Here is a 21,064-nt window from a genome sequence, read left to right as displayed (position 1 = left end):
TTATTCATTTTGGTATCAAATTAAAGTATTCAAGAGTACTTTTAGACGCTGTCGATACTAAAGTTCATACAGGAAATCAAAATCACTCATTGCGTAAAAATATATATATTTTTTATATTGAAACCATCATAATTTACTATATATTGAACGCATTTCAATAATTTCTAATTATAGGTCATGAAGTCATAAGCTAACATAATAACTTGCAATCAAATGCTTGAATAGAAACTTACCAAATCAGGAGGAAACCTTCATGTATAAAGAGGAATACAGAATCTAAGATTTTTTCTTCATTCTGTCTTTAGAATTTTAACCCTCAAGATGGACTATGATGCATTTCGGGACTGAAATATACAACCTACAGACTTGTGTCAGTCGACCAAATGGAACAAGCATTTATGGGAAACATTTAAAAAAGGGCCTTCAAAAAAAACTTACTGAAGGAACTTAATTACTCCGTGTGAACTAGGCACTCTGAATCCTCTTTTCTTAAATAATTATACGCGCGTCACGCGTCACATAGTTTCTCATATATACAACACATCAAATGCCCCTGTCTATATGCTCCTCCGAGTTTTCTCATTCTCTATATGCATGATACAATATATCAATCAAACCACGCTATCGGCTGATTATTATACATAGAAATCACATCCTCACTCTTTAATGGTATAGTACCCACGTCGCAAAAGAGATACATAGGACAGAAAAATGGATTGTTACCTGTACATATACTGATTCATGTAAAGTATACACAACACCCATTTTTTTATATTCCAATGCCTGTATCCGATACAAATATGAAAGAATTCGTTCACGAAAAATGGACAACAAATTTCTAAAGTTAAATTTGTCACGACTGTGCGGGAAGATGACAAGATCTGGTAAGAACACAATCTTCGGCTCCTCCAATCAGGCCAACCACGGCAGAAACAGTTTAAACTGACACGCCACGCATATGTGATTAACATACCCCTTACATTCGTTACAAATAATACCTCCATAAATCTCAGAGTCATATACTGTTACCATATAATAAAATAAACATATGACTGAAGCTTATCATATACTTGTTCTTCTTTTCATATTTTAAGCGTTTATATACATACAAGATTCGACATTTACATGGTATCTGCGTAACAACTATACAGGCTTATCCTTATCAACGCGTGTATAGTTTACATTGACGAACAAGGTCAACGGGTTACCCATATACCTGAATCATAATATTCCTACTAACAATTGACATCTATAATATATCAGAATCCGGCTAAATATATACTCACACTATGTGCGAGAGTTGGCGCGTGTCAGTTGCACATCAAATTGTGTTAAAAGGTCCTTATGTTATAACTAGTCTATATGTCAGCTCTCTCATATATCTATCCTATCATTTTGAACGATATATTAATAATCTGTATTTGACTGCCAATCATCCAGTAAGGCTCTTCCTCAACATCCTCAAAGATGAACAGTATACTGACTGGTGTCGTTTACATCAATTGAATTTAAACAGGACGTAGATATATACAACGATACATACAGCCTATACTACCTATGTTCCAGACTCCTACTACGCGTTTGTTCTGGCTCCTCGATAAATCCTGACGAGAGAGTGAGATTCAAAATATCTTCCCGTGAACAAAGACCCAACACACACATTCTCCTCTTTTGTTTAGAATTTCAAACAGCCGCACACACTGTCACTAGGCAATGTATTCTTTTCAATATAATTTTCTAAGCTGTAATTATCCATTTTAAAAGTGAACCGAGTCAGTCAATATCCGTTTTACGCTTTTCTTAGCGCCGACTTTTCTATATTGAATTCACGAATCGTTTTATTTCTGACTTTGCCATTCTCTATACACATATTAAGTGCAGCTGGGGAGTCAGTTGTGAACACCATATCATGCACACTCACCACTTAGGCCATACACCTTTACGGTGTGCACTACTTGTCCGTTTCTTTAAGCTTTTTCTCCGTTTCTTGAGCTTGTTCTAGTGTCACGAGCCTTCTATGCGAATTACCGCTTCAACCGTATAATGTAACCGGCCTCTTATGATCGGGTGTCTGCCATCACGCCTCTCCTCTCCTCCATCGATCTCTCTGTGATACTTCTCTGAGTTCATCTATATACGGGCACCCATTTTTGTTGAGTATGATCACCCACCTCTATGGAACCCAGTATATCGTTTGTACCCCGTATAGCCAGAGATACTTCTCTGGATATATATCTCTCCATCTGCGTGTGGCGTCTATATCTCTCCCCTACAAGTGCCATGCTCATTACCTGCGTCTTCCGCTCTGTAAATGGCCACTCAACGTTTTTACAAAAAGCCTATATTAAACGTGTGGGTGCGCCATATTATATACATATACATGGTCCATGTCTCATCGACGCTCATACTGTCTTTATACATATCTCCCAACTGAGCATGCGAAATATATAGATACATAAGGCGTCTTCTTTCATTAATGCGTAAAATCAATCAAAAAACTTGGCATAATTTTGTCTTCATCTCTTTCTCAAATGTGGCAACACATCATTAGCAGTGCGATGCATAAGCCCTCATCAAAAGAGAATTCTTTATCTATGTAACTGTTTAGGTCTTTAAATTGTTCTTTACAAACCTCTCTTCTATCTCTCATATGTCTATGACTTTGCGTTCTTCTTTGAGCTCTTCTTTTATACGCTTACCAGGGGGTCCCGTAAAGAAAGACTTTCTTTTCATATTCCAATATTTTCGTCGTCTGACTCATTCACCTCCTCCTCCTCATAATCATCATTAACAAGCTCATCATTTCGAAAAGTATTGTCAGACAAGTTTCTTCTCCACTAATCTCATTTTCGGAATCATCCGCCGAGGCTGGTCGTTTTCCTACCTACGACTTCAAAACCATGTTGTCGCGCAAACGGTCATGTTCTGGAGTAGAGGATTTCAAGTCTACCACTAGATAACGTGCGTTTCTCGATGTCGCTCGTTCGAAGCGTTTCATAAAGATGTTATAGGAGGAAGGATACATCATTCTCCTAGCTAACGTAGCCACCTGCTGTACATGTCAATAGGCGTTATTTCGGAATAATACTAGGTACTGCGTATTCAACGCGATATCTCTGCAGGCTTTCCTTGAGAAATAAATTTTGAGTCAGATACACGATAGATATGTTCCTGTGGTGACTGCCTTTGGTAAAAAGATCAGCAATTCTTTGATCGCATTTGGCTTCTGTCATTAAATCGTCCTCGCGCAATCAATTCCTTTTACGGGTATTAATATACTCTTGATATTCAAGTAGTCGGGGGATACCTCGTACAAATTCTATCCAGGGTATTCTACGTTGAAGTTCATCGTACAGAGGCTGCTCATTGCCCGTAACACAATATTGATTGCGCTCTGGTGGCGGATTTACCTGATCGGATAAAAGCAGTGTTTTAGTCCATTCAGTTTTTCCCACTACCACTAGGCCCGGAGACGACCATGGAAAATGGGTGTTGAAAATTCATTCTTTTCTGAAAGTGTCCCTATGAATGATTTGTTGCGATAAAGAAAATCACTTTTAAACAGTGTCATCACTCCCATGTACATAACGTTGATGTCTCAGCATGACGTCACGTCTTGAGAAAGACTGCTGGCAAACAGAACACTGATTCATTATTAAAGTGGTCACAGAAGTACACTGCGGTATTCTTCCATCTATTGATATGATCATCCTTCTTACGCTGTAGACAGTTTTCTTTGTAATGGCGGCGGTGGAGGTGTCGGCGGCGGCGTTGGCGGCGACGGCGGCGGTGGCGGCGGTGGCGATGACTAAAAGAATTACACTCTAAATTCATGTAATTATTCCGACTGGGGGTTAGCTTATTTTAGTTATTTTAATGATTTTTACGCATGAGTGATTTTAATTTCGATTTTAGTCCGTATTCATAAAGAGCGGCTTCAGACATTTCATTTAATACCAAACACGCCTTAGATCGGTCCAGGCTTGGTACAGAAAACACGTTTTTACGCTTCAGTGATTTCAGTTCCGGTCCAATGGCTTTTTGAATAGCGTCAGGTAACAGGTGTGGTGAAATTCTTTCCAACGATACCAAACACGTATATATTCGGTCAAGTAATAACGAAGAAAACGATTTTGAAATTTCTGTGACGTCACTTCCGGTGAATTTAAACTCGAATTACTCAAAAACGGTAAAAGATAAACCCATTAAACTATATATTTTCTTAATCAGCGCGACGAGACGAATTGATTGGTAAACAGTTGTAACGTTTTTATTGACTTTCGAAATTTAGGGTTTAAAATCGCTCTTGCGTCATAACTCAAAAACGGCTGAAAATCGAAATCGAAAATGGGGGTGTAAATTAAAGGCAATGAACTGTTCTTTCAATTGGTAGTCAACAATTAAAAATCATATCGGATTCGGTTGCTCTAGTAACCAAAATATATATTTTTTATTTACGCATGAGTGATTTTGACTTCCAGTATGAACTTCACTATCGCCAGCGTCAGAATGTACTCGTCAAGACCTTCAATTTGATACCAAACATGTTTCGTTCATAAACGAAAAAGTTATGCGCGTTTTTCCGCATGAGTGATTTTGTCTGCCATATTCAAACTCACTTATCTCAGAAATAGTAAGAGATAGATCCATATAATAATACATTTTCTGAATCTACTCGCAGAGATCTTTCAAACGGCATATAAATCTAAGGGTTTTACGAACTTTGAAAAATTGGTTTAAAAATCGCTAATTGGCCATAACTCGATAACGGCTAAAATCGAATCGAGAAACCTAGGGTTTATTAAGCATTCTGTCAGGTTCTATCATTTGATGCGAAAAAAAAATCAAAATGTATAATCGTAAAATGTTGCACAAAAGACGAAAAACGCTTTTTCTGTTGTATTTTTAGTTCGGTTATATTAGTTTTTTTTTTTTTTATAATTTTTGCACATTCGTAATGATCAGTTTTAAAACGTTTCTTTTCCAAAATGAGTTTAAAATTATGCCCCAGGGGTAAACTGACACTTCAATTTATAATTAATTACCCGCTTTTACTTTAGACGGATAAACTTTGACAGTTGAATGGAGCATTGTCCGCATATCCGTCCCTAAATAAACATACGCCAGACCAAGTGGCTACTTTAAAGGGATTAACTTTAACATTTCAATAGGCCATTGTTAGTGTTTCCGTCCCTAAATAAACACACGCCATACATTGTGGCGACTTTACACTCGTGATCAGAGCATTTAGAAATAATACACTGATGATTTGTGTCATTTGGATTCGGACCGCCGAGGAGTAAACATCGTATGTATGTATTTTACGCAGATATTTATTAAATTATTTTACAGTAAATGTCCTTATTATTATTTTATATAGAAACATTATTTGACAGAGTCATAATATCGAATTAAATTGAAAATAAATTTCATATATTTTGTTATATGTTAATATTTTTTATAAAGAAACAAATTTAAAGTAATAAATTAATTGTCTTATTTATAGTATTATAGAGAGTCAATTAGTCAGTCGGTTTTCAATTATATCTTATTACTAATGTATTTTCTTTTATTTGGAATGTTTATAGAAAAACACATTAAAAATAATATATTAATATTTAGTCAGTTTTTACGCAGATGTTTATTAATTTATTTTACAGTAAATGTCCTTATTATTATTTTATATAGAAACATTATTTGACAGAATCATAATATCGAATTAAATTGAAAATAAATTTCATATATTTTGTTATATGTTAAGAATTTTATAAAGAAACAAATTTAAAGTAATAAATTAATTGTCTTATTTATAGTATTATAGAGAGTCAATTAGTCAGTCGGTTTTCAATTATATCTTATTACTAATGTATTTTCTTTTATTTGGAATGTTTATAGAAAAACACATTAAAAATAATATATTAATATTTAGTCAGTTTTTATTACTAATTAAAAATATAATCAAGCCGTTTGCATTTTTTTAAGAGATTCTACTTTATTCGAACAATGATTTTATTAATTGATATGTGTAGTTAAGCACGTATTTATACAAAGGTTATCTGTAGTTATAAAAATGGTGATTATCTTCCCGTCTAGGGCCGAGGACCTGACCTTCAATGTCCGCGATTCAGGCCCTAAGATCGTGTATACGAGTCAGCTCCGTATACTTCCGGGAGATATTATTTCTATTTATAACATAATGATGTCATTCTTAAAAAAGAATCCAAAATGGCCGCCGCGCGTCTGTTATTCAACACGGCCACCGCGCATGTGCAGTAAGGTCATTTCTTTTATGCAAATGAGAAGCTATTAATAGAAAACAAAATGGCCGCCGCGCATGCGCATTCGTGGCCCTAAAGAGGCGCATATACTACTGTTCTTCTTTGATTGAAACTTGTAATTGTTCGATTTATTGATGTAAATGTATGTGCCATCAAGAACCAAAACAATTTTATCAGAAGAAGAACAAAATAGGGATTTAGCTAACTGTCGTGTATGGTTGCATAGTATTGATTCCCTTGTCACACTCTCAAATCCAAGGTAGAGCGGCACGAAACTTCTCATCAGGGCCTCTCTTACAGTGTCAAAGTTCAGGGAAGAATTCTGTTGAATGCATAAAGATCGCATATTTTGAAGGAGATTAGAAAAAGATGACCTGTTCAGATATGAAGATGCGTTGAGGCGATCAATGACTTCCACAGAATCTATCTTTAGCGTTTTATCTGAAACGTGTACTGGACAACATCTGGCATCTGAATGAACTATGATATTGTGCTGTAGAAATGCTTGAAGTCGACACTCTGAACCCAGGCGAACAAGTTTTGGACCAGCTTTTTTGCAGACAAAACATCTTGAATGGCTCCTGCTTGTTGATGGGATTTTAAGAACTACCTAAAATAGTAAATTATTTCAATATTTACCTCTAGCCTGCTGTCTGCAACATAATCTACCCATGTGATCAGTGCAGACCAAGATCAACCGGCACATCCATGTCGCCCAATCATGGTCTGCACTGTTCGCTATTCATTCAGAAAATATTTTATTTTTTCCCCCAAAAATGATCAATGGTTTTGTCCAGATTTAAAGATTGACAAGTCCATTTGAAATGTTTAGCGTGGTAAGGGTTAATAGCCAATTCTACAAAACCATCAAGATCTATCATATTTAATGAAGTTACGTACAATGAAAGAACACAAATTGTCTCAAACTTACTGTCATTTGTTTTAAATTAATATTACGTACATCATGTTTAATATTTAAATAATACTTTTTCATTTGTAGAAAAAAAATCATATAGGTTGATTAATTCTTATCTAATGTTTACAAAATTATAATGCAATTTATTACAAAAATAAACTTACCGATGGAGGACTGATAAGCTGACTTGTTGATGGCTGTGGCACACTGACTGTATCTTTAAGTTTCTTCTGCCTACTCCTGTAAAGTTTTGTCCGGCATGAAGGGCATATTACGTCATCATCACAGGGAAGAACAGATAGAATCTTCCTTAGTATCTTTTTTGCTTTGTCAGGAATGGGACGTCTTTCAGAGGGTTTCATTCTTTTTTACAGACAACGCATTCATAATGTTTAACCATCCTGAAAAAAAAAAAAACACAATTATTCAAGTCTTGTATATTTTGAAGGGATTTTCATACTTACGAGTTATATTGTTTCATATCATTTAAAACATTTCTATAATAGGCCTATATATATATATCTTGTAAAAAAAAATATTTTGCAAAAAAAAAAATGACTATAGTTGGAATCGAACCCAGATCTCTCGCGTGTGAATCCATCGCTTCTTCCTATTTACCACGGCGACTTTCACAATAGCGCGGAACAGTTTTATCGATATAAAATTAATCGAGTAAGAAATTTTAAATGCAGACGATCACACTTTATAACATTTACATAATTTAATTGATTGAAACTTACTATTTACATATGTATACAATTTCTGATTTTTACTATAACTGTTTCTAAATATGCACTCTACTAAAGGACAGTTCTAGCTAAAATTCACCGTCGTTGATGCTATTTCTATTCGACTTGTTTCTCAATCATCATTCGGCATACGATTTTGTTTTAAATTCAAAGGTATTTAAGATCTAAATTAAGTAAAATAAAGTATTAATAAAACAGTAGTGTTTTATTGTAAGAGCATATAACATAATTTCTTTAACAGGGAAACAAATACCTAGGGAAACAAATACCTGAAAAAATCGGTGTATTGCTGTCTCTATGTCGTGTTGTTTACATTTCCAGCGCTGTGTTTCGTACCCACTGCAATTCGTTCCAAAACGTCGCGTTAATAAATGATAATCGTTTGTTGTTTTTTTTGTGATTCCAAAGGTTCGCATTCACTTTGAAATATCTCTTTTAAATGTTTTCTTATACAATTTGCTTATTAATAACGTTATTTGTTAAGAAAATGATAGGTAATATTGGTTTTTAAATCGATATGTGGCCTTTGATAAATAACAAAGGGTCTCACACTTTCTCATTTTATAATATGAGCGCACGCGTGTTCCACAAAATAACTATTATTTACTTAAAGATAATTGAATAACAAATCGATTTCAGCTGGAATAAAGGTGGAACAGACGTGCGCTCATACTGGGACACTGAAAAATTCCCCATCATAGCACTTAAATATTGCCATTTTGGCAAGAACAGGGTTCAAACAAAAATCATAAAAATCACTTTATACGATGATTTTTATGGAAGAAAATCAATTTCTGTATTTAATTGATGATGTTGATTAAAAACAAAACACAAAATATAGTTTTTCTGTAGTTTTTATTTTCCGTCAGTTTTGGGCCATTTTCGGTGGTTAGTGAACCTAGCTCTTTATCAGAATTACCTCCCTTGAACTTAAAATTTTCATGAAAAAAACATTGTTTTTTTTAATAACTTCTTTTTCTGAATGTATCTACTTCAAACTTCATATAAATGTTTCTTATTGTCACTCAACATTTGTGAGTGTTCAATACTCTAGCAAGACTATTTCCAGAATTATGCCCCTTTTGAACTTAGACTTTTTTTTTGAGAAATTGGTAATTTTTACTCCAAATTCTTCAATCATGATAGGATTTTAAAAATGTTGTATATTGATAACAGGGATGTTTAAAAAATAACTTTAGAGTGTCCTTCAGTCTGTCTGTCTGTACATAAAAACTGTTTCCTGTGATCATTTTTAAAGAACTTTTTCAACAAATGTACTTAAAATAGGAACCTAAGTGAATGGCCAATGGCCCTTCATAATGTTGCTTGGGCTCTTACCGGTAGGGGACTTATGGATTGCTTGCAATACTATGATAATTGCTTGTTTACAAATGCAATCTTGTTTTCTATTAATACAGGATTTGTTTTCATCGAGTGGTATGAAATTAAATATTTCATGAGTGGATGTAACTGAGCTGAAATGCTTTCTGTACACATTTTGATATATTGTTTTAGAAATGTTAGAAAAATCATAATAAAATTATTCCTATTCTAACATAAATAGACAGTAGCGTAGATGTTGTCTAGACAGACAAATTTTTAGACGATGTTTACTTAAGCAGAGTGATGCAGACGTGTCTAAAATTCATTTTTGTTTTAGTAAAATTTGAGTTTGCACTTTGTCAAAAACTGACGGATTGTTGGTGGATTTTGCACAGCCAAAATATAACCGCGTCTTATATGAGGGTCTTCATAAAAAATCCCCAAATCTTGAGCCTGAAGTAAGAGGTGCGTTTTATAAGACAGAGCGGCGCCTTACAAGTGCGTATGTACGGTATGTGAATGGAAAATAATGCAATGTTTAAAAGTTGACCCGTTTACTGACAATATTTAGTCTATTCATATAATCATACAACTTAAAAATTGAATATATTTAGAAAAATAATCAGAGTTATATACTGATTAAATGTATGTCTATTTAACAGAGAAAAGAAACCATGTCGTCTCTTCTATACAATCAGAGGAGGAAAAATATCAAAAAAACAAGAAGAGTAAGTAAATATTACTACATTCCTTTATCAATCAAGCCAAGGGTAAGTTAATAATGATTAAATTTTAGTGAATATTGGTGAACATCTATAATCAAACACAGGTAAGTAAGTATAGATTTTCTTCGTAATCAAGCAAAAAAGGTCCTGTCAAAAACACGATTTGGCTGCTTTTATAATGTGTGAGTTTCTATCACATGTTTTCAATTTCTAGTTGTGCAATGAATATAAGATTTTCAAGTTTTTTCTATTAATACAGGATTTGTTTTCATCGAGTGGTATGAAATTAAATATTTCATGAGTGGATGTAACTGAGCTGAAATGCTTTCTGTATACATTTTAATGTTTTGGGTCAATCTAATTTCGGCTATTGAAGTATTGTGCATTTTAACCTTTAAATGTAAAGAATTAATTGGTATAAAAAATTATTGCAGAACAGTACTTGCAAAGCAAATCTTTTTGCATGTGTTCATGTTGCATGGTCATGTATACATTGCTTTTACCACTGTGTCTTCTACCTTCTATATAATATGCACCCACTTACCTTTGATCCATGGACTGCCTCCGTGGTCGAGGGGTTAGCTAATCCAGTTTACTCGCTGGCGTGGTTTCGATCCCCGGGAGATGCTTTGGTAGTTTAGCGCGGAGGAAGGTAGTCTAGTACTGGTTTAACTCTCCAGGAACGATGGTTAGGAAACTACCCGCCTATATGACTGAAATACTGTTGGGAAAGGCGTAAAATTAAACAAAGAAACAAAAAAATCCTTAGATCCTGGATCCTCCCCTGGTGACTCTGCTTGTCAAAAATAATAAAATTTTATGTCCCTTAAGAAAAGTTCGGCATTACACCAATATTTTTCTGTCTAAGGTATATAAAGCACTCCTCAGTGCCTCCATAGGCTTTTAATGAACTTACAGCTCATATATTTTTCATTTTTCTGTTCTTTTTATGAACAAAATATTTAATAAGAAAGTTATTTTATAGTTAATTAAGCACACTGCCAATAGCCACACTCTTTATATACAGCAATAATAATTTGATAGACATGAGTTACATCCCCTTAAAATATTTAAACAGCAAAATTATAACTTGTTGCAGGTTCAGTTTTATTAATTTAGTTAAATTAGTGGTTATAAGTGTGTGTCAAAAATTAATCAAATGTTTAAATTCTTATATAAATCCATGGATCTTTCTGAAAAAATTAACTTTTAATAATCGGTCATTATCTATAAATGTTTATGCATATTTATGACTTCTATGCCCTTAGTATATTAGGTAAAAGTTTATTAGTACATATTTAGAAAAATTTAATTGTTCAGACGCGGCACAATTTAATTTTGTAAATAGGTACTAATAAAATTTGACTGACTGGCTTAGTGTTTTGAATTATTTTTATTAACAGTCGATTTACTAGACTGATTAACAGTTTGTCGATTTACCAAAGTAAACGTGTTACGATTCATTTGAAATACTTCAATTCTATTGGACAAGAAATAATTTCAAACACTAAGATGTTATATATCATCAATTAATATGTTAAATTTAAAAGATAAATATCATCAATAAATATGTTATTTGTCTTGACATGGTTGAGCAGTCTAACTTTCACTACATATTAATTTTAATCACTTAATTAAGAAGAAATTGACAAATTTTCAATGAGATCTTTAGCTCACTGGAGGACAATGTCTTCAAGGTGAGCTTTTGTGTTGGCCCATTGTCAGTCTGTCTTAAAAGAACTTCACCTCCTAAACCATTTGGCCAAATTTATTAACTTTGCAGGGATGTTCCTTGCATATAGCTCTACCAAAGTTTTTTAGAGAATTTAATTCCTTGAAGAACTCGGCAACGGAAAGATTTTTTTTTTTAAATCTTAAAAAATCGTCTTGTAAAAAACACAAGGTGTAGAGCCTTGATATTTGGTATGTAACATGATCTAGTGGTCCTCTACAAAAATTGTACAAATTATGCCCCTAGGGTCAAAATTGGCCCAGCCTGTATGACTGAAATACTGTTGGAAAAGGCGTAAAATGAAACAAACAAACAAACAAACAGCCTGGGTGCTCATCAGTTTTATATAAAGTTGTATTAGGAAATCTTAAAAATCTTAATGTCAAAATTCACGAGGCATAGAGCCTTGATATTTGGTATGTAACATGATCTAGTGGTCCTCTACAATTATTGTTCAAATTATGCCTCTTGATGAAAAGGGGCCCACAAGGGGGCTTATCTATTAAAAAAAAAACATTAAAAATCTCCTCGTCTAAAATCACAAGACCTACAGCTGTGATATTTGGTATGTAACATCATCTAGTGGTCTTCTAGATTATGCCCCCAAGGGTCAAAGGGGGCCTAGCCAGGGGGTCATCAATTTTACATTGAGTTATATAGGCCTAGAGCTTTGATATATAACATCATCTAGTAGTCCTTTGTAAAAATTGTTCAAATTATGCCCCTAAGATCAAAAGGTGCCCATCAGTGGCCTACTTTTTGTGTCGCCTTGAAAAGGCGACATATAGGGGTTACTTTTGTTGGCTGTGTCAGCATAGGCGTCGTTGTTGGCGTCCCCTAAAGTTTGTCCGCAGCATAACTCAGTCGCAATAAGTCTGATTGACTTCAAACTTGGTATGCATGCTTCTTTCAATAACCAGAAGTGCAGTGCACAAGGACTGCTGCTCTGCTCTTAATTGAGTTATTGCCCTTTGTTAATTTTCATACTTTAATTTTGTTTGGGTCATTTCTCTTCAACTATAAAAGCTATGGACTTGATTATCTTGATAGATCTCATTAAGAAGGTGTACAGTGCACAAGAACCGTAACTCTGCCTTGCCTAATTTTTGAATTATTCCCCTTTGTTTATTTTTACACTTTGAACTTTGTCGGGGACATAACTCTAAAACTATAATAGGTATCAACATGAAACTTTGTAGGTAGATAGATCTCATTGAGTAGGGGTGCAGTGAACAAGAACCATAACTCTGCCTTGCCTAATTTTTTAATTATCCCCCTTTGTTTATTTTACACTTTGAACTTTGTCCGGGACATAACTCTAAATGTATTAAAGGTATCAACATGAAACTTTGTAGGTAGATAGATCTCATTGAGAAGGTGTGCAGTGCACAAGAACCATAACTCTGCCTTGCCTAATTTTTTAATTATCCCCCTTTGTTTATTTTACACTTTGAACTTTGTCCGGGACATAACTCTAAAAGTATAAGTGGTATCAACATGAAACTTTGTAGGTAGATAGATCTCATTGAGTAGGTGTGCAGTGCACAAGAACCGTAACTCTGCCTTGCCTAATTTTTTAATTATCCCCCTTTGTTTATTTTACACTTTGAACTTTGTCCAGGACATAACTCTAAAACTATAATAGGTATCAACATGAAACTTTGTAGGTAGATAGATCTCATTAAGTAGGTGTGCAGTGCACAAGAAACGTAACTCTGCCTTGCCTATTTTTTGAATTATCCCCCTTTGTTTATTTTACACTTTGAACTTGGTCTGGGACATAACTCTAAAACTTTAAGTGGTATCAACATGAAACTTTGTAGGTAGAAAGATCTCATTAAGTAGGTGTGCAGTGCACAAGAACCGTAACTCTGCCTTGCCTAATTTTTTAATTATCCCCCTTTGTTTATTTTCACACTTTGAACTTTGTCCAGGACATAACTCTAAAACTATAAGAGGTATCAACATGAAACTTTGTAGGTAGATAGATCTCATTAAGTAGGTTTGCAGTGCACAAGAACTGTAACACTGTCTTGCCTACTTTTGGAGTTATTGCCCTTTGTTCATTTTGACACTTTGAACTTTGTCCGGGACATTACTCTAAAATTATAAGAGATATCAACATGAAACTTTGTAGATAGATAGGTCTCATTGGGTGGAAGTGCAGTGCTTAAGAATCATTACTCTGCCTTGCCTTATTTTGAAGTTATTGCCCTTTGTTTATTTTTACTTTTTGACTTTTGTCCGGGATATAACTTTAAAACTATTAGAGATATCAACTTAAAACTTTGTAGGTAGCTAGATATAATTGGATAGAACTGCAATGCTTAAAGAACATAAACAAAGCCTGGTCTATTTTTGGAGTTATTGCCCTTTGTTCATTTTTACACTTTGAATTTTACCCGGGACATAACTCTGATATCTTTAGGAAACTTTATAGATAGATAGATCTCATTGAATAGAAGTGCAGTGCAAAAAAACATAACTCCGCCTTGCCTACTTTTGGAGTTTTTGCCCTTTGTTCATTTTTTTATACTTTCCTGTGTCCAGAACCTTCTCGGGGAGCATCACCCGGTTCAACTGGTTCTTGTTTTTATTTGTGGGGAGAGCCTACATGTAAGTCCTTGGAGCTAGGTAAACAAATAATATGATATAATCTCATCTTTAAATCAGGAGTTCTGCACTTACCATTTTTGATTCAAGCTAATAAAATATTTTTCATGATACAGTATAGAATTATTATCTAATTGTTGGGGGAGGTAGAAATGTCGGATAGCAAGACATCTCAGTCAGTACAGCCAGCATATGGTATTCAAAGGGTCCTGTGTTTGAATCTGGTCAGACTGCACATTTTTCTCACCCTGTTCTATATGGGGCAATGATGGTAAATAGCTGAACAGCGTTCTCTGAACTCATGAAAAAAAATGTGGAGAAATTTCAATATACATGTAGCAAAGATGTCAGAATATAGATATGACCTACTGTAACTTCGGACTTGAAAAATTCTGTCAGTATCAGAAACTAATTACTTGAAACATAACAACTTAGATAATAATATTTAAATTCACATTTGCCAAGGTTTCATATAAAAAGCTGATATCATATCATATATGACAATAATAGGAGGTATAATATATGTTAGTATTTTTATTGATTTATATTGAGATAAAAAATTGGACAACGGATCTACTTCAGATAATACCGGGTATTCGAATAAAGGGTCGTCGAATAACCGTGCTTTGACTGTATTTAGAAAGATATATCACTGAACATTGTTTTTCTACTCTCTTTACAGATCTTCAAGGTGACCTGATTAAATTCTACAGAAGTAGGCGTAGTTCAATACCTCTCTCACCGCTTCTTGAAGAAATAGAGACACCTTTAGCTGAATTCTATGTGATGCCAGATATTGTTGCCGTAAAACAGAAGTCCCTAATTAGTCATAAAGAGGAGAGAACACCGATAAAGTCATCGAGGGACATGTTTTCAACTAGAAGTGAATATTGTCAAGAAATTTATCTATCAGCTGATGCAGGCTTTGGAAAAACTGCTTTTTCAAAATATCTTGCAATCACGTGGTGCCAAGCTCATTGTCACGATGAAAACTATGCCTGTTTTAAAGAAGACGAATTAAAAACGTTACTCGACTTCGAGTTCTTATTTTTGGTTCTCTTAAGAGACTGTACCTCTGCTTGTAACATTGACGATATGATTGAACAGCAAATTACTAAGGAACTTCCTTCATCAGCACGACTAGATGAAGTTTTACGAAGAGAAAAATGCTTGATTATATTGGACGGTCTTGATGAATGGACTCACCCTGATAATAGTTGTAGGGAAGTAAATGAAAAAATCCCACATCGGTACGTGCGTGATAATTGTGTTATCCTAACAACAACCCGGCCGTGGAAGCTTGGAGTTTCAAATCTCAAAACGAGTCAAATAAACAAACTTTTAGAAATGGTTCAATTAAGTGCAGACTCTACGCAGCAACTAGAAGAAAATGCTATAAGAAAAATTACAGGTGTCCATGACGAAAGAGTACTGAAGAGTAAAACAAAGGACTTAGATAAAGTGATACGTGACCATGGCCTAGAGCACATGCAAGTGATTCCACTCCTCCTCATGTACTTAGTTAACCTATGGTCTAACAATATTCCTTTAGGAAATTCAAGACATGAGATTTACATCCATGTCATTGAATTTCTATTATCGAGAACATCAAAGATACACCCAGAAGTCCAACCATCTCATGTATCGTCTGCCAGTGAAATTCCAGAATACTTCAAAAATCATGAATTTTGTAAAAAGTTTTACAGTCTTATAACATCATTAGCAGAACTAGCATACCAAACATTATGTAACGAAGAAAGAGAAAGCATGCTAGTATTTGACAGAACGGTTGCTGAAAAATATCTCAAAGCAGACGACATGAAATTAAGTCTTCTCTCAGGAATATTGTCAGAAAGTAGAAGTAAAACTTTAATCAAAGAAGTTATCAAATTATCGTTTTCCCACAAAACTGTGCAAGAATTCTTTGCTGCCATATGTGTAAGTCTTCAAAGTTGCGCTCATAAACCAGCTCTAGAAAATTGCAGAAATATTCAAGACATTCTGGCCATGTCAAAAATTTTTGTATTGGTAAGTGGAATGACGCCTGACCGAATGTGTGCCATTTCAAATGATTTGATGTCTGTAATAAATGAAGACGAGGAAACACGCGACTATAGAACTGGATCAGGTGTCGAATACTTGCCATATAATCCATTATATCACTTACAGAAAATGATTAGGTCGTGTTTACAAGAAATGCCTGAAAGTGAAAATATTCAATTATGTTTACAAGATTTCTTTATTGACGAGGACATCAAGCTCAATGAACAGTTTCAACGTTTGTTAAAGCAAAATAAAAGGAGCATAAAATCACTTTATATAAACACCAGATTTACTTCTAGCAGTTTACGTGAATTGATAGATTTATTCTCTCTGACAGATCTTAGTCATTTACAGACACTTTACTATTATGGTGACAAAAAGAAGGAAGCTGAGATAAATCTGATATTGTTTCCCAGTTTACAGAACATAACTTTGTCTCATGGTGAATGGACAAATGATGAGGAAAATCTGAGTGAAAACTTAGCGGGGTTACAAAATCTACAAAAATTACATATTGACAGGTTCACGTTATCTCATAAAGTACTGGAAACAGTTTTAAATTATATCTCTAATCACACATCAATGAAAGAGTTAATATTGGAATGGATAAAATGTAAAGAACACGACCGCCCTCATTGTAAGGGATTGAACTTGGACTTGTCGCACCATTCAACTTTAACAATGTTATACTTGGAGCAGTTACCCAGACTGCACTCAAATATAACAACATCGTCGTTAGTTCATGATATACTGGTGGGAATCAATCTAGATGAAAGTTCATTGTTACTGTCATGTGACATGTTGAGTATTGAACGGCTTGAATTGAGGGGAAGGTTACAGAACTTTATGACCGTGCTGAAAAATCTTCCACAGACAGTCAAAGAGATGACCGCCATTACACTGGAAGCAGAATGTGAGCGTGTTAAAGAAAACGAACATATAATACCAGAAGACTGGAAACTTGTGTTCAAAATTAGAAAAACAAGCAACGAATAGACAAGGAAAAACGTGTTGTTAAATAAACTGAAGAAACTACTTTGATGATCTTAAATAAGAAAATAATATATATGTATGGACACTTCGAAACAATATGGCAACTCTTCAAACTATTTTATAGAATAATAAGGACGTACATGTATTTCCGTTTTCAGTTAAATTAATTGACAATTGATATTAATTAAAATAATTTAAATGATAGAAATAATTCAAGGAAGATTTTTACGAATGTATTGGATACATTTAAGGCTGAATAAAGGTATAGAACTATTTCACAGGTATAAGATTTTTATTGAAGGTTGTATCTTTACTTTTTATACCCCCAAAAACCAAGTTTGGGGGGGGGGTATATAGGAGTCACCCGGTGGTCGGTTGGTCGGTCGGTCCAGACGTCCGTTGCATTTTCCTTGTCCGGAGCATAACTTGAAGACTAATGGTTGGAATTCAATATAACTACATACAATGGTCAAGCACATTGAGAGGAAGTGCAGTGCACAAGAACCATAACTCTATCTTCAGGGCTCTACAATTTTTTTTGGAATAGAGTTGTCCAGGACAACTGACCTAGCAAAATAGAGTTGTCCCAAAATTTACCACAAGTGTCCAAGTCTCGGTAAATGTTCAGTATGCGTAGTGTGTAGATCTCTATATCCAAAGAAGAAGTAAAGACAATTAATTTTTTAATATTTTTAAGTTACATTAAGTATTCCATTTAGTATAAAATAGAACATTTTGTTTCAACTGAAATAGTTTTGATTGTTCAGCTCTCTTCCCAGGTACCTTTCAGCACTGTTCAAGTTCAATAGCCTGTGTAGGCCTATATGTTTTGTTTCAGTTTTATTTTTTTTCCTGGATTTTTATCCTTGATCTTAAAAATTTAAGTAAAATTATTCTAACATGAATCTAGTTAACCATAGCCTCTCTCAGTTTCCACATTTCACATTGGACATGGTAAATAAGAAAAAGACAGTCATTATTACCCGGTAGGGAAAATATGATAGTGAATTAGACTATTCAAATACTTACAAATCTCATCATTATTTATCTTAACATTGTCAAAAGTCCTTTTGATTCATAAGTAACAAAAGATTTTTAATATTCCTATTTGCTGCAGAGCTTTAAACTGATTAAAACTGCCTCACGATTTATATAAAAAAAATCGGCATCGCGAAAATAAGTGACAAATGAAAATTTTTCTGTTTTCCTCATAAATTTTACTATTTTGACTATTGTATGTTCGAATGCGTTCATAATAGATGCTTTTTGGATATTGTAATATTGTTTTCCACTTAGGAATTCATCAAAAAGCCTAAAACAAAAAATTCCAAATTTTCAATTCACGGCACAAATTACTGTCTGCTTGTGTCAATATACATCAACTTCAAAGACCAAGTCTGCAACTTAATAGTGTTTTGGACATGTCTTAAATAATGTTGGACTTTGTATTTAAGATTTTTATCAAACATTTAGTGTCTTATCTATTTTTATTGCCTGTGGCAATGTAAAATTAATCAGTGTAACAACTACTGAGATTAATTACCTCAGGCGAAGATTACCGGCGCACCATGCTGTGAAGGGTCGTATTAATAAACATAATTTTACAGTATCTGTCAAAATTTGACTTGTCCTGGACTAACTTTCTGCTTATTTTTAGTTGTCCCAAGTGGTTTTAGAGTTGTCCCGGACGTCGGACTATAGGATCTGTAGAGCCCTGAATCTTGACTAATTACAGAGTTATTGCCCTTTGTTACTTTTCCTTGTCCGGGGCATTACTTGAAAACTACTGGTTGGAATTAAAAACAACTTCATACAATTGTCAAACACAATAAGGGGAAGTGCAGTACACAAAATCCATAACTATCTTAAATAATTACAGAGTTATTGCCCTTTGTTACTTTTCCATTGCTTTCTTTTGTCCAGACCATAACTTGAAGACAAATTGTAGGAATTCATTATAACTTCATACAATGGTCAAGCACATTGAGAGGAAGTGCAGTGCATAAGAACCATAACTCTATCTTGACTAATTACAGAGTTATTGCCCTTTGTTACTTTTCCTTGTCCGGGGCATAACTTGAAAACTACTAGTTGGAATTAAAAACAACTTCATACAATTGTCAAACACAATAAGGGGAAGTGCAGTGCACAAGAACCATAACTCTATCTAAAGTAATTACAGAGTAAATGCCCTTTGTTACTTTTCCATTGCTTTCTTTTGTCTGGACCATATTTTGAAGACTAATTGTTGGAATTCATTATAACTTCATACAATGGTCAAGCACATTGAGAGGAAGTGCAGTGCTTAAGAACCATAACTCCATCTTGACTTATTACAGAGTTACTGCCCTTTGTTACTTTTCCTTGTCCAGAGCATGACATGAAAACTACTGGTTGGAATTCAAAACAACTTCATACAATGGTCAAGCACAATAAGGGGAAGTGCAGTGCATAAGAACCTTAACTCCATCTTGACTAATTACAGAGTTATTGCCCTTTGTTACTTTTCCATTGCTTTTTTTGTCTGGACCATAACTTGAAGACTAATGGTTGGAATTCAAAACAACTTCATACAATGGTCAAGCACATTGAGAGGAAGTGCAGTGCACAAGAACCATAACTCCATCTTGACTAATTACAGAGTTATTGCCCTTTGTTACTTTTCCTTGTCCAGAGCATAACTTGAAAACTACTGTTTGGAATTCAATACAACTTCATACAGTTGTCAAGGACATTAAAAGGAAGTGCAGTGCACAAGAGCCATAACTCCATTTTGACATAATACAGAGTTACTGCCCTTTGATACTTCCTTTGTCCGGAGCATAACTTAAAACATACTGGTTGGAATTAAAAACAACTTCATACAATGGTTAAGCACAATAAGAGGCAGTGAAGTGCACAAGAACTATAACTCCATCTTCAGTATTTATAGAGTTATTGCCCTTTGTCCCTTTTCCTTGTCTTTCTGGACTTATTACAGAGTAATTCAATAAAACTTCATCAATGGCCAACCATATTGAAAGGAAATGCAACATACAAGAACCACAACTATCTTTAATTGCCCACAACCATAACTCTATATTTCAATTCTTTTACAAGGTATTCTGTTACTAGTAACATCCTCATTTCCGAAGCAGCCTTGTGGGGGTATTAATCACATTTAGTGATAGTTCTAGTTTAACATTAGCATGCATATGTAAGAACTGAAACAGATTATTAACAGTGAACACCATTCTTTTTCACTTTTAATAGAAAGCACATTTGATATAAGTAAATCCTATTTATATTTTCCGTGAAATTTGGATTCCCTAAAAAGCTTCTTTTTTTTAGCTCAGGGTGAGCTTTTAGGATTGTTGATTGTCCATCGTATATTGTCGCCCGTCATCGTCCACATTTGTTCGTTAACACTAGTGGTCACATTTTTGCCTCAATCATTATCAACCTTTTGTGGGGAGCTTTCTAGGTAATTGTTGGATGATTTTCAAACAGGGGGTCTTTTCGGTAAAAAATAGGTCACGGAGAAAAAAATAAAAAAATCTTGTTAACACTCTAGGGAATTTACTTTTTGATGGAAATATCCGGGAAAATTTGGTCTGGAATTTTGGGGCGGCGGGGGCCCGGGCGGGCCCTTTTTTAAACCAATTTTTTTTCTCTTTTTTCCCCGGGCCGGGGGCGGCGGGCATTGAAAAAAA

At 34.4% G+C, this 21,064-nt stretch overlaps 2 protein-coding genes across 2 annotated transcripts; one reads left to right on the top strand and one right to left on the bottom strand.

Moving 5' to 3' along the window:
• Nucleotides 1-2,126: 2,126 nt before the first annotated feature.
• Nucleotides 2,127-7,686, bottom strand: LOC132744208 (uncharacterized). Its single transcript, XM_060732827.1, has 4 exons — nt 7,359-7,686; nt 6,577-6,888; nt 3,308-3,410; nt 2,127-2,305 (listed from the first exon to the last, which is right to left on the bottom strand). Exons 1-4 carry the CDS (start codon nt 7,554-7,556, stop codon nt 2,127-2,129), a joined length of 792 nt encoding a protein of 263 aa, XP_060588810.1. The 5' UTR covers nt 7,557-7,686.
• A 744-nt stretch (nt 7,687-8,430) lies between these two features.
• Nucleotides 8,431-20,812, top strand: LOC132744207 (uncharacterized). Its single transcript, XM_060732826.1, has 3 exons — nt 8,431-8,437; nt 9,929-9,994; nt 15,019-20,812. The coding sequence occupies exons 1-3, from the start codon at nt 8,431-8,433 to the stop codon at nt 17,373-17,375; spliced, it is 2,430 nt and encodes an 809-aa protein (XP_060588809.1). The 3' UTR covers nt 17,376-20,812.
• The last annotated feature ends 252 nt before the right edge of the window (nt 20,813-21,064 follow it).

The sequence above is a fragment of the Ruditapes philippinarum genome, unplaced genomic scaffold, assembly GCF_026571515.1.
Source record: "Ruditapes philippinarum isolate M1 unplaced genomic scaffold, ASM2657151v2 ctg2181_1_1_1_1, whole genome shotgun sequence".
NCBI lineage: Eukaryota > Metazoa > Mollusca > Bivalvia > Venerida > Veneridae > Ruditapes > Ruditapes philippinarum.
The sequence above is the reverse complement of the archived record's forward strand: the minus strand, read 5'-3'. Positions and strand labels throughout refer to the sequence as shown.